This window comes from Capsella rubella, unplaced genomic scaffold, assembly GCF_000375325.1.
Source record: "Capsella rubella cultivar Monte Gargano unplaced genomic scaffold, Caprub1_0 scaffold_6, whole genome shotgun sequence".
NCBI classification, from domain to species: domain Eukaryota; kingdom Viridiplantae; phylum Streptophyta; class Magnoliopsida; order Brassicales; family Brassicaceae; genus Capsella; species Capsella rubella.
This window is the reverse complement of record NW_006238918.1, coordinates 2751702-2763595: the sequence shown is the minus strand read 5'-3', so window position 1 is coordinate 2763595 and position 11894 is coordinate 2751702. Positions and strand designations below refer to the sequence as shown.

General features: G+C 40.2%; 4 protein-coding genes across 6 annotated transcripts; 2 read left to right on the top strand and 2 right to left on the bottom strand.

Annotated features, from left to right (window-relative positions):
- The first annotated feature begins 198 nt into the window (after positions 1-198).
- Positions 199-4518, top strand: LOC17884107 (transcriptional repressor ILP1). Its single transcript, XM_023780220.1, has 6 exons — positions 199-1435; positions 1656-1823; positions 1936-2615; positions 2772-3054; positions 3163-3452; positions 3850-4518. Exons 1-6 carry the CDS (start codon positions 287-289, stop codon positions 4040-4042), a joined length of 2763 nt encoding a protein of 920 aa, XP_023635988.1. The 5' UTR covers positions 199-286; the 3' UTR covers positions 4043-4518.
- Positions 4470-6306, bottom strand: LOC17883537. The gene is made up of 6 exons (XM_023780221.1): positions 5753-6306; positions 5534-5629; positions 5254-5431; positions 5085-5182; positions 4904-4965; positions 4470-4818 (listed from the first exon to the last, which is right to left on the bottom strand). Exons 1-6 carry the CDS (start codon positions 6206-6208, stop codon positions 4665-4667), a joined length of 1044 nt encoding a protein of 347 aa, XP_023635989.1. The 5' UTR covers positions 6209-6306; the 3' UTR covers positions 4470-4664.
- A 420-nt stretch (positions 6307-6726) lies between these two features.
- On the bottom strand, positions 6727-8802 carry LOC17881113 (G patch domain-containing protein 8). Of its 3 annotated transcripts, none has more exons than XM_006288617.2 (8): positions 8655-8802; positions 8474-8540; positions 8283-8362; positions 7850-7978; positions 7653-7730; positions 7494-7547; positions 7207-7320; positions 6727-6981 (listed from the first exon to the last, which is right to left on the bottom strand). In XM_006288617.2, the coding sequence occupies exons 2-8, from the start codon at positions 8496-8498 to the stop codon at positions 6850-6852; spliced, it is 612 nt and encodes a 203-aa protein (XP_006288679.1). In that variant the 5' UTR covers positions 8499-8540; positions 8655-8802; the 3' UTR covers positions 6727-6849. The 3 variants fall into 3 exon arrangements, with proteins under 3 accessions (XP_006288679.1, XP_006288680.1, XP_023636857.1); XM_006288618.2 differs by having other exon boundaries at positions 8283-8336; XM_023781089.1 differs by lacking the exon at positions 8655-8802 and having other exon boundaries at positions 8283-8377.
- A 199-nt stretch (positions 8803-9001) lies between these two features.
- LOC17882496 (NADH dehydrogenase [ubiquinone] flavoprotein 1, mitochondrial) lies at positions 9002-11587 on the top strand. The gene is made up of 3 exons (XM_006287371.2): positions 9002-9166; positions 9614-11089; positions 11272-11587. Exons 1-2 carry the CDS (start codon positions 9164-9166, stop codon positions 11069-11071), a joined length of 1461 nt encoding a protein of 486 aa, XP_006287433.2. The 5' UTR covers positions 9002-9163; the 3' UTR covers positions 11072-11089; positions 11272-11587.
- The last annotated feature ends 307 nt before the right edge of the window (positions 11588-11894 follow it).

Genomic DNA, 11894 nt, shown 5'->3' with positions numbered 1-11894 from the left:
TGCAGCATTATTGAGAAATCAAAACAATTGCCTTCTATCTGATTTTCTATAAAAATGATTCTTAGGGTTATATTAGTTTATGACTTTATGTTCAAATAAAAAAATAATTTTTATTAGGGTTATATTAGTTTCCTTTTTAAAAAACAAAATTTCCTTTTTTGAGTATTCTATGACATATAAGCAAGCACAGGGAGGGATCAGAAAACAAACTAAATTAGCTCAATCCCAATTCCCTTATTCAAAGTCTCGATCCCAAACTGTAAAATCCCTAATTCAAAAAGAGAGAATGGGGAGTAACCGTCCTAGGAATTTCCGGAGGCGCGGGGACGACGGTGACGATGAAGTCGACGGTAAAGATGCTACCGCTGCGACAAAACCGACCTCGGCTCTTCCTTCGTCGAAACCTAAAAAACTCTCAGCGCCTGCTCCGAAGAAGAAACTCCTAAGCTTCGCTGACGACGAGGAGGAGGAAGAAGATGGAGCTCTCCGTGTGACGATAAAGCCTAAGAATGGGAGAGACCGTGTCAAATCCTCTTCGCGTCTCGGCGGTTCGGGATCTTCTCACAAACACTCTTCCACCAAGGAACATCGTCCTGTTTCTTCTTCTTCTTCTTCTTCCTCCACCGTTACTCCGCTTTCTAACGTGCTTCCCCAAGCCGGCTCTTATACGAAAGAAGCGCTGCTTGAGCTCCAGAAGAACACACGGACGCTTCCGTATTCTCGCCCTAGTGCCACTGCCGAGCCCAAGGTTTTACTTAAGGGTTTAATCAAACCACCGCAGAACCATGAGCAGCAGAGTCTGAAGGATGTGGTCAAACAGGTTTCGGATTTGGACTTCGATGAGGAAGGGGAAGATGACTGCCCTGAAGATGCGTTTGCCAATCAGGCAGCTGTTATTAGAGCCAATAAAGAGAAGATGAAGCAGTCACGTTCAGCACCGGCGCCTGATTATATATCACTGGATGGTGGTACCGCAAATCATACTGCTCTTGAAGGAGTCAGCGATGAGGATGCAGATTTTCAGGGAATTTTCATCGGTGCTAGACCGCACAAAGGTGATAAGAAAGGTGTGTTTGATTTTGGTGATGATAATCCTACTGCTAAAGAAACCACGACAACTAGTTTTTATGAGGATGAGGATGAAGAAGAGAAGTTGTGGGAGGAAGAGCAATTTAAGAAGGGTATTGGTAAAAGAATGGACGAAGGGTCTCATAGGACTGTAAGTAGTAATGGAATTGGCGTGCCTTTGCATCCTAACCAGCAGCCACCACCACAACAGCAACCACAGATGTATGCTTATCATGCTGGGATACCAATGCCGAATGTTTCTGTGCCTCCTACTATTGGTCCAGCTACTAGTGTTGATACGCTACCGATGTCACAACAATCCGAGCTTGCCAAGAAGGCATTGCAAGACAATGTTAAGAAGCTTAAGGTATTGCTCTATGAACTTGGCTTCTTCCTATTCATCTGTTGCCTTCTCCTGGTGTTTGGGTAATATCATTGTATTTTTTTATACTGTTAATGTTATTCTAGTTGATTATTAGTTGAGATGAGTTTTTAAATGTAGCCCACACAGAGGTTTGAGTAGTGGATCTCTTTACTATTTGATCTGGTTGCTGATGACCTGCATTTTTTTCTGAATTATTCTCCAGGAGTCTCACGCGAAAACCTTATCCTCGCTTACCAAGACAGATGAGAATTTGACTGCTTCGTTGATGAGTATCACAGCTCTTGAAAGTTCTCTAGCTGCAGCGGGAGACAAGTATGTCTTCATGCAAAAACTCAGAGACTTCATTTCTGTTATCTGCGACTTCATGCAGGTATGCTTTAATATAATGATGTGTCTTTGGTCATCTACATATTGCTTATGTTGCAAGCCAACTGGTTGTTAGAACAAAACTCCTAATGATTGTTGTGAATTTTCTTTTGCAGGATAAGGGTTCCATAATTGAGGAAATTGAAGATCAGATGAAGGAACTTAATGAAAAACATGCTTTGTCTATTCTAGAAAGGAGAATTGCAGATAACAATGATGAAATGGTAGAGTTGGGGGTCGCTGTGAAAGCAGCAACGGCAGTTCTTAACAAACAAGGAAGGAGTACTTCTGTGATTGCTGCTGCCACAAGTGCTGCGTTGGCTGCCTCTGCTTCTTTAAGACAGCAGACAAATCAACCGGTTAAGCTTGACGAATTTGGCAGAGACGAAAACCTTCAGAAGCGCAGGGAAGTGGAACAGAGGGCTGCAGATAGGCAGAAAAGGCGGGCTCGATTTGAAAATAAGCGTGCAGCAGCCATGGAGATTGATGGATCTTCTTTGAAAATAGAAGGAGAATCAAGCACCGATGAGAGTGACAGTGAGGCTTCAGCTTATAAGGAGACGAGAGATAGCTTACTTCAGTGTGCTGATAAGGTCTTTAGTGATGCATCTGAGGAGTACTCCCAGCTTTCAAGGGTGAAGGCAAGATTTGAGAGGTGGAAGCGAGACTATTCATCTACTTATCGGGATGCTTACATGTCTTTGACCGTTCCTTCCATTTTTTCACCTTACGTAAGACTGGAGCTTTTGAAATGGGATCCTCTTCATCAAGATGTGGATTTCTTTGACATGAAATGGTAAGCTACTCGTGATTTCCAACTTTCCTAATTATCCACATTGTCAGAACACAGTTCACTTATACTATCTCGCAAACATTAGTCTCTGAGCGTGTGTGCTAAACCCATTAGTTTTACATTTTTGGAAGGGATCTGACTTGCAATTTGTGTCTCCAGGCATGGGTTGCTATTTGATTACGGGAAGCCAGAAGATGGGGATGATTTTGCCCCAGATGATACTGATGCCAACCTTGTCCCTGAGCTAGTGGAAAAGGTTGCGATTCCCATTTTGCACCACCAGATTGTTCGTTGTTGGGATATACTTAGCACTCGGGAGACAAGAAATGCTGTTGCTGCTACAAGCTTGGTGACAAATTATGTTCCTGCTTCAAGTGAGGCCCTAGCGGAACTATTTACTGCTATTCGTGCCCGCCTTGTTGAAGCCATTGCAGCTATTAGTGTAAGAATTGAAAATTTTACATCTCTTGCTAATTCCTTATAATCCCCATTGAGTCTGATATGAGATACTGGACTAATGATTTCCTCTGATTCTTTCTTTATTCTCCAGGTTCCGACATGGGATCCTCTGATATTGAAGGCTGTACCGAATGCTCCACAAGTTGCAGCATATAGGTTTGGGACATCAATCCGTCTTATGAGAAACATATGTATGTGGAAAGACATCCTGGCGCTTCCAGTGTTGGAGAATTTGGCTCTTAGTGACCTTTTGTTTGGAAAAGTTCTACCCCATGTCAGAAGCATTGCATCTAATATCCATGATGCTGTGACAAGAACTGAAAGGATCGTTGCTTCTTTGTCTGGAGTATGGACAGGACCAAGCGTCACAAGAACCCACAGGTAACAATGATATACCAATCAAATCTATAATTTTCGCTTTTGCTTGCTCATGATTCGTTGTAGTGAATCATTATAGTTACATCATGTGTGAATATCGTTTATCATCTCAATTACAATCCGTCTGCACCCAAAATTAAGGTATTATTTTTACGAGTGCAATGCTATTGAATCGGGACTGAGATATGTACATTACATACTTCTATCTTGGAAAAAACTAGGTGCGTCCCTCAAAATCAGGAGTATTGGTCATTATACTTTTTTTGGAATCGCAACCCTAGACAAGTCATCATCATTATTTATCTTCATTTGGTTCACATCAGTATCTTTTATCAGAACTATACCAAGTTATGTTAAACCTTCGTGTGAACATACTAAAATGTTTTCATTAATTTTACAGTCGTCCGCTGCAACCTCTTGTGGATTGTACTCTGACGCTTAGAAGAAATCTCGAGAAAAGGCTTGCCTCAGGACTGGACGATTTGGAAACTACTGGTCTCGCCCGCAGGTTAAAGAGAATACTAGTCGAGCTCCATGAACATGACCACGCAAGGGAAACTGTCAGAACATTCAATCTCAAGGAGGCAGTTTGATGAACACTTTTATAGGTGTGAAACTGGAAAGTCAACTCAGAAATCTGTAGCCTCAAGTTATCAGGTACACCTTTCAGACTGTACCGCGAAGCCTGATGGACGATTTATATTGAGAATTAAAACTCTTGAACTCCAGGAAAGTGAACATTTGCCGATCTGGTACATCAATACATGTTCCTATGCCCTGAGGATTTTACATTTCAAGGTGTATTAGGTTAGCACCAAAAGCGAAATCCATTTTCAGACACAGAAGAGTTTTAGTTAGTACTTTGGCTTGTGTAAGTAAAATCTGTGCTTGTAGAAGAGCTTATACTAAAATAGAAGCTAAAGTATATTGACTTATTGAGTCCTTTTTTTAGTTTCCCTTTTATATCTGTAAGAGTTTAGACTTAGCAAAGACGATGTTTCTTTTAATATAAGCCACGACTTGTATTGATGTGCTGCATTTCAGATGGAGTAAATTCCTATTACAAGTAGTGTCATGCTTTATCGCAAAGACAAATTTTGGTTGAAATCAGACGTCATCTGCTGTGAACAAACTTGTGATATAAGCCAAAGAACAGAAGATGAAAAACCCCTTGGAAAGAATCCTAGTGTTGAAAATGGTATTGGAACAAACATCTTAAGGAGTTGTGTTTGAGTCATCTTCTGCATTTGAATCTTCTTCTTTATCCGAGGAAGACTCTGCTGTTTTTTCAAATTCCACCATTTTCTCGAGTGCCTCTATGTCTCCAGCTTCAGCAAGCGCATGTATCCGCAGCTTCTCTGCGTCTTCACTGAAATGTTTTGTAGAGAGATATGGTCAAGTCAAAGGTTGTAAAAGCACAAGAATAAAGATGCGATTTGAGAGTTATAACTTACTCTGTAACTCCGAATATTTCCTTGACGATTAAGGAGTTGTCTTTTGAGCAAAAGTCAGGAAGCTATTGAAAAGAGAATGAAAGAAGTTAGAACATTGTATGCATATTTGGCTTCATAATGAAGATGTTGAGAGAGTAAGCAGATTATCTCAGGTAAAAGTAACGTTTCGGTATGCCATTACCTCAGAAAGATAGTAAATTTTTCCAAAAAGCGCCTGCACAGCAAGTTTTCTCTTGAATCCTTTTTCTGTAAACCCTTGCATTTTCATCACTACCGGACCTGCAAAACCAAATATGTCAAATAGCAATAAAAGAAGACCAATGGAGATAACCTTAGGCTTGTTTGGTTACCTTTTTCTTTAACAATGCGACGAGAGATCTCATTTAAAATCTCAGGAATCTGAGAATCATTCAAACCAGAAGCTCTTCTTAGATGAATAAGATCAGCAACAAGGTCGGGATTAAACGGTTTCTCATTCAACGCATAGCGAATGTATTTCCGCAATATCTCGTCCATGTTGAACTCTGTCTGGATGTTGAAAAACAATGTCAGCATTCCAATGTCAAATTCTGGATTGAAAAGATGAGCTTAAGTTTAAGATCAATGATGACTGATACATTATATTCAGACCTTTTGTTCAAGTGCCTTAAGCTCAGAGCTATGCACTGTTCCATCTTTCCGTAATAGCTCATCTATAGATCTGCAAAGCATAGCATTCTGATTCACCTGCACATATTCATAAAAACAAAACAAAAGAAAACCAAAATTTGAATTAGTTATTTTCTTCAAGTAAGGATCACAAAAGAGATAGATAGATAGATAGATGGAGAACTGAAACAGTTCAGAGACCAGTTTCCTGCGTTGAGCTTTAGGAGAAGAGAACTTCTGAACGGTTTTGACAAAAGCAGTGACGAAAGTGACGCCGGCGTAAGCTAACGGAACGGCGAGCATCCACGGCAATTTGCTACTTCCAACTCGAGGACCTGGAATCGCCTGAGTCACCGATCCAGTGAACTCGACTAGGTCCAACGCCTTCTCCTGAATCCACAACATATCTTCCTCTACTTCCTCTTCTGTTTCCTCCTCCACGCTCGAATTCTTCTTCGCACTCGGAGTCGGAGCTGTGACACTCTCAGATTGTTTCTTCGACGCTGCGGCGGAAACAGAGATTTGTTTCGGTCTCAGCTGGCGGAGAGGGGGTAGTGGGACGAACAGTAGTTGTGTTCGAGGGAGAAGCAATCGTTGGCCATTGCTCTGCCTTCTAGTTTGGAGAAATTGAGATGAAGGTAGGAGAAGAGACGTCATTGTTGAAGCTCGACGATTTGAAAAGACGGCTTCGGATGCGGCGGAGCACTGCAGAAAAGGCAAGCTTGTCAGAAACTACGACGAAAGCGAAGGAAGAAGATATAACAATTTTTGTTTATTTAGGACGTTTTAATGGGCCTTCCTTACTCGGCCCATTTATTTTAACTAAATATATCATTTTTTAATTTTAAAAACAAGAAAATGTGAATTCAGCAGACAAAAATTAGTCTTGTAATTACCCAAAGCTAGAATTTCCAGTAACTCACAAGTCTCATGTTTGAATCAGATCATTTATTCCATTTTCTTCCACAATGTAAAGTGAAATGGTCATGCTATATGCATGAGTAAGCCAATGCAAGGCACATGAACATACAAATTAGAAACTTACAAGCAAAACCTTTGCTTGCATTGTCTGCAATTTTACGTTCATTATCTTTCTTTCTTTTTTCCTTTAAGAATGTTTATAATTGTCAAAAGGTCGATTCGTCAGTCTACAGATGAATGTTTGGTAGAGAGAATTGAACAAATGATTCTATAACTATTTCTCTTCATTGATCAAGGCAAAAGGAAACAGAGTTATTCTAATTTTGCAGTAAATACAGAAAGCTTTTGGAACATCCAAGTCAATGAGAAAACCTAGTTTATACATTATCAGGCCAGAACTCTCTATAGAAGGCTCGTTCAAATTCTTTTTCCTGTAACTGTTTTTCGTGCTCCATCATCTTTCGCATTTTCTTAGAAAGTTTCTTGCTGGCCTTTGAGACTTCTTCATCCTGAAATTTAGAGTGCGGAAATGAATTATTAGTTTCTACTCTGTGGAAATGAATACCAACTATTTGGAGCACGCTAAGCATATTGTAAAACAAATAAAACAAGAACGGTCATGGCTACATGATAAAGTAAAACCAAGTCCAACACTATTGACTGATGCAGACTCTTTATCAGCGTGCACACTTTTTCACCATAAGGTAGTTACGGATTTATAAGGGAATCCAGACCTTTTCTCTGTGTCCAGAAGCTGTAGCCTGTGCTGCTTTTCTCTTCCCAGGTTGTTTAGCTCCCAGTCCTCTTTTGTTATATTTTGGCTCTGCTTGTACAGGCACCAGTCTACCCTGTTCGGAACAAGAACAATTAGAAAAGTGAAACATTCTTATTGAGTGGCGGGAATGACATTGCATCAGTAAATGCATTCCGCAACTAGCAGGAAACAAGTATGATGCAGGAACACTGCGTTTCCACAGCTAGACAGAAACAGAATTGATATAACAAGCACATGTGAAGTTACCTGTTCAGCGATTCCAAGACCAGTGCCTTCCTTCCAGCCATGCTTCTTTAGTAGCTGCATATTCCAAATTTATACCATTGGTTTAAAACCGGTTATACCATTTAAATCAAGGAAAACAAACATAGACATTATAGATAAAACACGCCTCAACATAAATACCTGAAACCCAATGTTTGAAGAATTGATAGCAGCTGATGAACTGCTTGATCCGGAGGGCTCACCCATAACGTTCGACACCTAAACACAGTAATTCAATTGTCAATTCTCCTTGCTTTTTTGTAGTCTATTCAACACAGCTAGAAACAGATCCAAAAATTTCCTACCACTGGACAGTGGCAAAATACAACGTAACTTACCTCGTCACTGTTTTGAGAAACGGTTGCCTGAGACTTCATTGTTCTCTTCCTCCATTTTATCTTTAGTTTCTCTGCTCCCAGTCCAAGTTTGTTATGTTTCACCTCCGTGTCTATAGGCATCAGTATCCCCTGCTTGCAAGTAGAGCAATTTTCAGGGAAATTAAACACAATGACTATAATTACGAAAAACAACAAATCGAAATCGAAAATGACTAGTAAAGCGACAAATACAGACACTCGCAAAAAAGCTACTACTAAATAGTTGGAATTTGGAAAGCACATACTTATAGGAAAACTACTGAAACAACACTTGGAGAGCATGCATGTAACCAAGAGAATCCACAAGAACATACCTAATAATTATAGTATGAAATATTATACCATTAAAAAGCATACTAACCAAAGTAGCAATTACAAGAATCAAAGAGCTCACCTGTTCAGCAATTCCCAGACCAGTACCTTCCTGCCAACCGTGTTTCTTTAGGAGCTGCAATAACCCAATTGCACCATTACCTTAAGGTGCAGTCACTAAGGGATCAAAAGAAAAATAGAAACCACAGGAAACACAATTATCCCAAAACAACAACAGAACACAGACGCATCTAGATATGACTTTAATTATACCTGAAACCCAATATTGGCACCCCATGAACTTGTTGAAACCGAGGAATCTCCCATAACAAATCCAAACCTAAATACAATGAATCAACCAATCATCAGAAATATGTATAACATTTTAGTTTAGGATTAAATTACATCAATTGAATCATCATCATATTGGAGACAATAGATAGACGGCACTCACCAACAACGTGAATCTCAAGCAGAACGAGACCGGGAAATCCTAGAAATCGCCGAGAAGAGCTGATCAAAATTGGGCCTCTCTCTCGAACGGACCACCGCCTCTCTGCTAATCGCCGGCTTGAGGCAATTGGAAACTCAGAAAATTATAAAAAGACGCCTCAGATGTTTTCTCTATACAAATTATCCCCAATAGTTTTTTATATATATTTCATATTCAGACCCACATATTTTACGTTTATTGGGTTTTAAGATAGATTTATACCGGACCGAAATATTTGAGCTAGGCCCAATATAGGCCCATATAACATTAGAAAAGTTGACATCAAGAAGACGCGGACTAATCTAAACCAACCAGTTCATCTCGAGTTCGTCGGTCTCAGGTGGAGAGGGATTATAACTCGGTCCGTCCAAGCTACCTACACACAACACCTTACTCGCGTTGGTCTCAGGTGGCTTCAAGAGCAAACACCGTTCTCTCTCTACGACTACTTCGCGGAAATTTTTGTCTCCATGGTATGTAATCTGTTCTCGCGCACTCAATTTGATGATCTTCAAATTCATTTTTAGGTTATGTGTTTTTTTTTGGGTTTTCTCTCGATCGCATTTGTTAGGGTTTTCGGACTTTGAGACTTTATTTCCTATGTAGTTGAATAATTTTAAAATGCGACATCTTCTTTCATATAGATCTAGCTGGTTCTGATTGATTGTAATTTGATTTGTCATTTTGATCTGCTCGAGGTTATCGATTTTTCAATAGCGAATGGGTTTATTCAATTCCTTTAATTGGTTTCGTGATGTTGAAATAGTGGTTTTATCGATTATCTCATTCTCAGAAACTTTACCAAATCAGTGATATCGTGCTACAAAGTTTTGCTTTTGAACCAGAATCATGCGTCTTAGTGTTTGTTACTTTGAATTAATCGGCAATATAACCTTTATGGTGGATGGATTTGATGATAGGCACCCGTGAGGGGGATTCTTGGCTTGCAAAGGGCAGTATCCGTTTGGAAGGAAAGTAACAGATTGACTCCAGCTTTGAGATCATTCAGCACCCAAGCTGCATCAACTTCTACCACTCCACAGCCGCCTCCACCTCCTCCGCCTCCGGAAAAGACTCATTTTGGTGGTCTCAAGGATGAAGATCGGATCTTTACCAATCTCTATGGTCTACATGACCCATTTCTCAAAGGTGCGATGAAGAGAGGTGATTGGCATAGGACCAAAGATTTGGTGCTCAAGGGTACTGATTGGATTGTTAATGAAATGAAGAAATCTGGTCTTCGTGGACGTGGTGGTGCTGGTTTCCCTTCTGGTCTTAAGTGGTCTTTTATGCCTAAAGTATCTGATGGCCGTCCCTCCTATTTGGTTGTCAATGCTGATGAGAGTGAGCCTGGAACTTGTAAAGATAGGGAGATCATGCGTCATGACCCTCACAAATTGTTGGAAGGGTGTTTGATTGCTGGTGTTGGAATGAGAGCTAGTGCGGCGTACATTTACATCAGGGGTGAATATGTGAATGAACGTTTGAATCTAGAGAAGGCTAGAAGAGAAGCATATGCAGCTGGTCTCTTGGGGAAGAATGCATGTGGTTCTGGATATGATTTTGATGTTTATATCCACTTTGGTGCTGGTGCATACATTTGTGGTGAAGAGACTGCGCTTCTTGAAAGCCTTGAAGGGAAGCAAGGAAAACCTAGGTTGAAGCCTCCGTTCCCTGCTAACGCTGGTTTATATGGTTGTCCCACAACTGTTACCAATGTGGAAACAGTGGCTGTCTCGCCTACCATTTTAAGGCGTGGACCTGAGTGGTTTTCTAGTTTCGGTAGGAAGAATAACGCGGGGACAAAGCTGTTTTGTATATCGGGACATGTAAACAAGCCATGCACGGTCGAAGAGGAGATGAGTATACCTCTCAAGGAACTGATTGAGAGGCATTGTGGAGGTGTCAGAGGTGGATGGGACAATCTACTTGCTATCATCCCTGGTGGCTCATCAGTTCCTCTGATCCCTAAGAACATTTGCGAGGATGTGCTGATGGATTTTGATGCGCTCAAGGCTGTCCAATCAGGGTTAGGAACCGCAGCAGTCATTGTGATGGATAAGTCAACCGATGTTGTGGATGCAATTGCAAGGCTCTCTTACTTCTACAAGCATGAAAGCTGTGGGCAGTGCACTCCTTGCAGAGAGGGAACAGGTTGGCTTTGGATGATCATGGAGAGAATGAAAGTTGGCAACGCAAAGCTGGAAGAGATTGATATGCTCCAGGAGGTAACCAAACAGATCGAGGGACACACAATCTGTGCATTGGGTGATGCAGCTGCATGGCCCGTGCAAGGTCTGATAAGACACTTTAGGCCAGAGATGGAGAGAAGGATTAGGGAGCGCGCTGAAAGGGAGTTGCTACAGGCTGCTGCTTAAGTACCTCGTTAACCAGAGGTTTGCGTCTCCAGTCCTTGCTGATTTTTATTCCTCTCTTTTAATTATCTGTTGCAACTTTAAATAAAAGCAGAGATCTAGATTTTGAGCAGCCTTAGTTGATTGTTAATGTGAAAAGGTAGACTTCCTGCTCTAGCCTAACCTTACGAATTTGGTTTTGTTATTTTTTTTTGTTTTTGCAGGGCATTTGATATTTGTTTCTCCATGGAAATAAGATCTGAAAGAACACTATTTAGGGTATATGGGATGCCAAGGAATTTCAGAAGTACAAGAAGGTATTGTATTTGTTTAAATGGTTGATGCTAAACTTGTATCAAGTTGTATCAGAAAGAGAGGTCTCTATTTGCTCTTCTGGGGTGACACAGCTTTTTCTTCATTGTTTGCTTGTTTTTGTTATATTATTATGACTAAGACTATGAGAGCACATTTTGGGAACCAACCAAACAAAACCTTTTCATGTTTGAAATAAAAGATGCTCCTTTTTGGGTTTATAAGTAAGTAAGTAGTCTACATTGGAACTAAATTATAATCAACGGGTTTTCTTTTTGGCCTTTTCTGGAAAATAGCTATAGGTTAGGAATAGTTGAATTTTGTAACATAGTTTCTTAGTTTGTTGATATAATAATAATAATAATACTAATAATAGTCCCAGATTGGTTTCGTAATTTAGCTTAGCTAGGACCAAAATATATATGGTAACTAATTCACCCAAAAGTGTAATGTCTTTTAGTTTTCCCATTGTTTAGCTAGCATCTGAGTTGTTTATTAAACGAGTAAAAAGTAGCACCTAGAAAAGAAAAAAGAA

Excerpts from the sequence above, each read along its gene's own strand:
- LOC17884107 (XM_023780220.1), top strand. The coding sequence starts at position 287 with ATGGGGAGTAACCGTCCTAGGAATTTCCGGAGGCGCGGGGACGACGGT. Across the intron at positions 1,436-1,655 it reads ACAATGTTAAGAAGCTTAAG|GAGTCTCACGCGAAAACCTT; the intron begins GTATTGCTCTAT and ends ATTATTCTCCAG. Across the intron at positions 1,824-1,935 it reads TTATCTGCGACTTCATGCAG|GATAAGGGTTCCATAATTGA; the intron begins GTATGCTTTAAT and ends TTTCTTTTGCAG.
- LOC17883537 (XM_023780221.1), bottom strand. The coding sequence starts at position 6,208 with ATGACGTCTCTTCTCCTACCTTCATCTCAATTTCTCCAAACTAGAAGG. Across the intron at positions 5,630-5,752 it reads AAGCTCAACGCAGGAAACTG|GTGAATCAGAATGCTATGCT; the intron begins GTCTCTGAACTG and ends GAATATGTGCAG. Across the intron at positions 4,966-5,084 it reads AAATTTACTATCTTTCTGAG|CTTCCTGACTTTTGCTCAAA; the intron begins GTAATGGCATAC and ends TCTTTTCAATAG.
- LOC17881113 (XM_006288618.2), bottom strand. The coding sequence starts at position 8,527 with ATGGGAGATTCCTCGGTTTCAACAAGTTCATGGGGTGCCAATATTGGG. Across the intron at positions 8,337-8,473 it reads GTGCCAATATTGGGTTTCAG|CTCCTAAAGAAACACGGTTG; the intron begins GTATAATTAAAG and ends GGGTTATTGCAG. Across the intron at positions 7,548-7,652 it reads CTTCAAACATTGGGTTTCAG|CTACTAAAGAAGCATGGCTG; the intron begins GTATTTATGTTG and ends TGGAATATGCAG.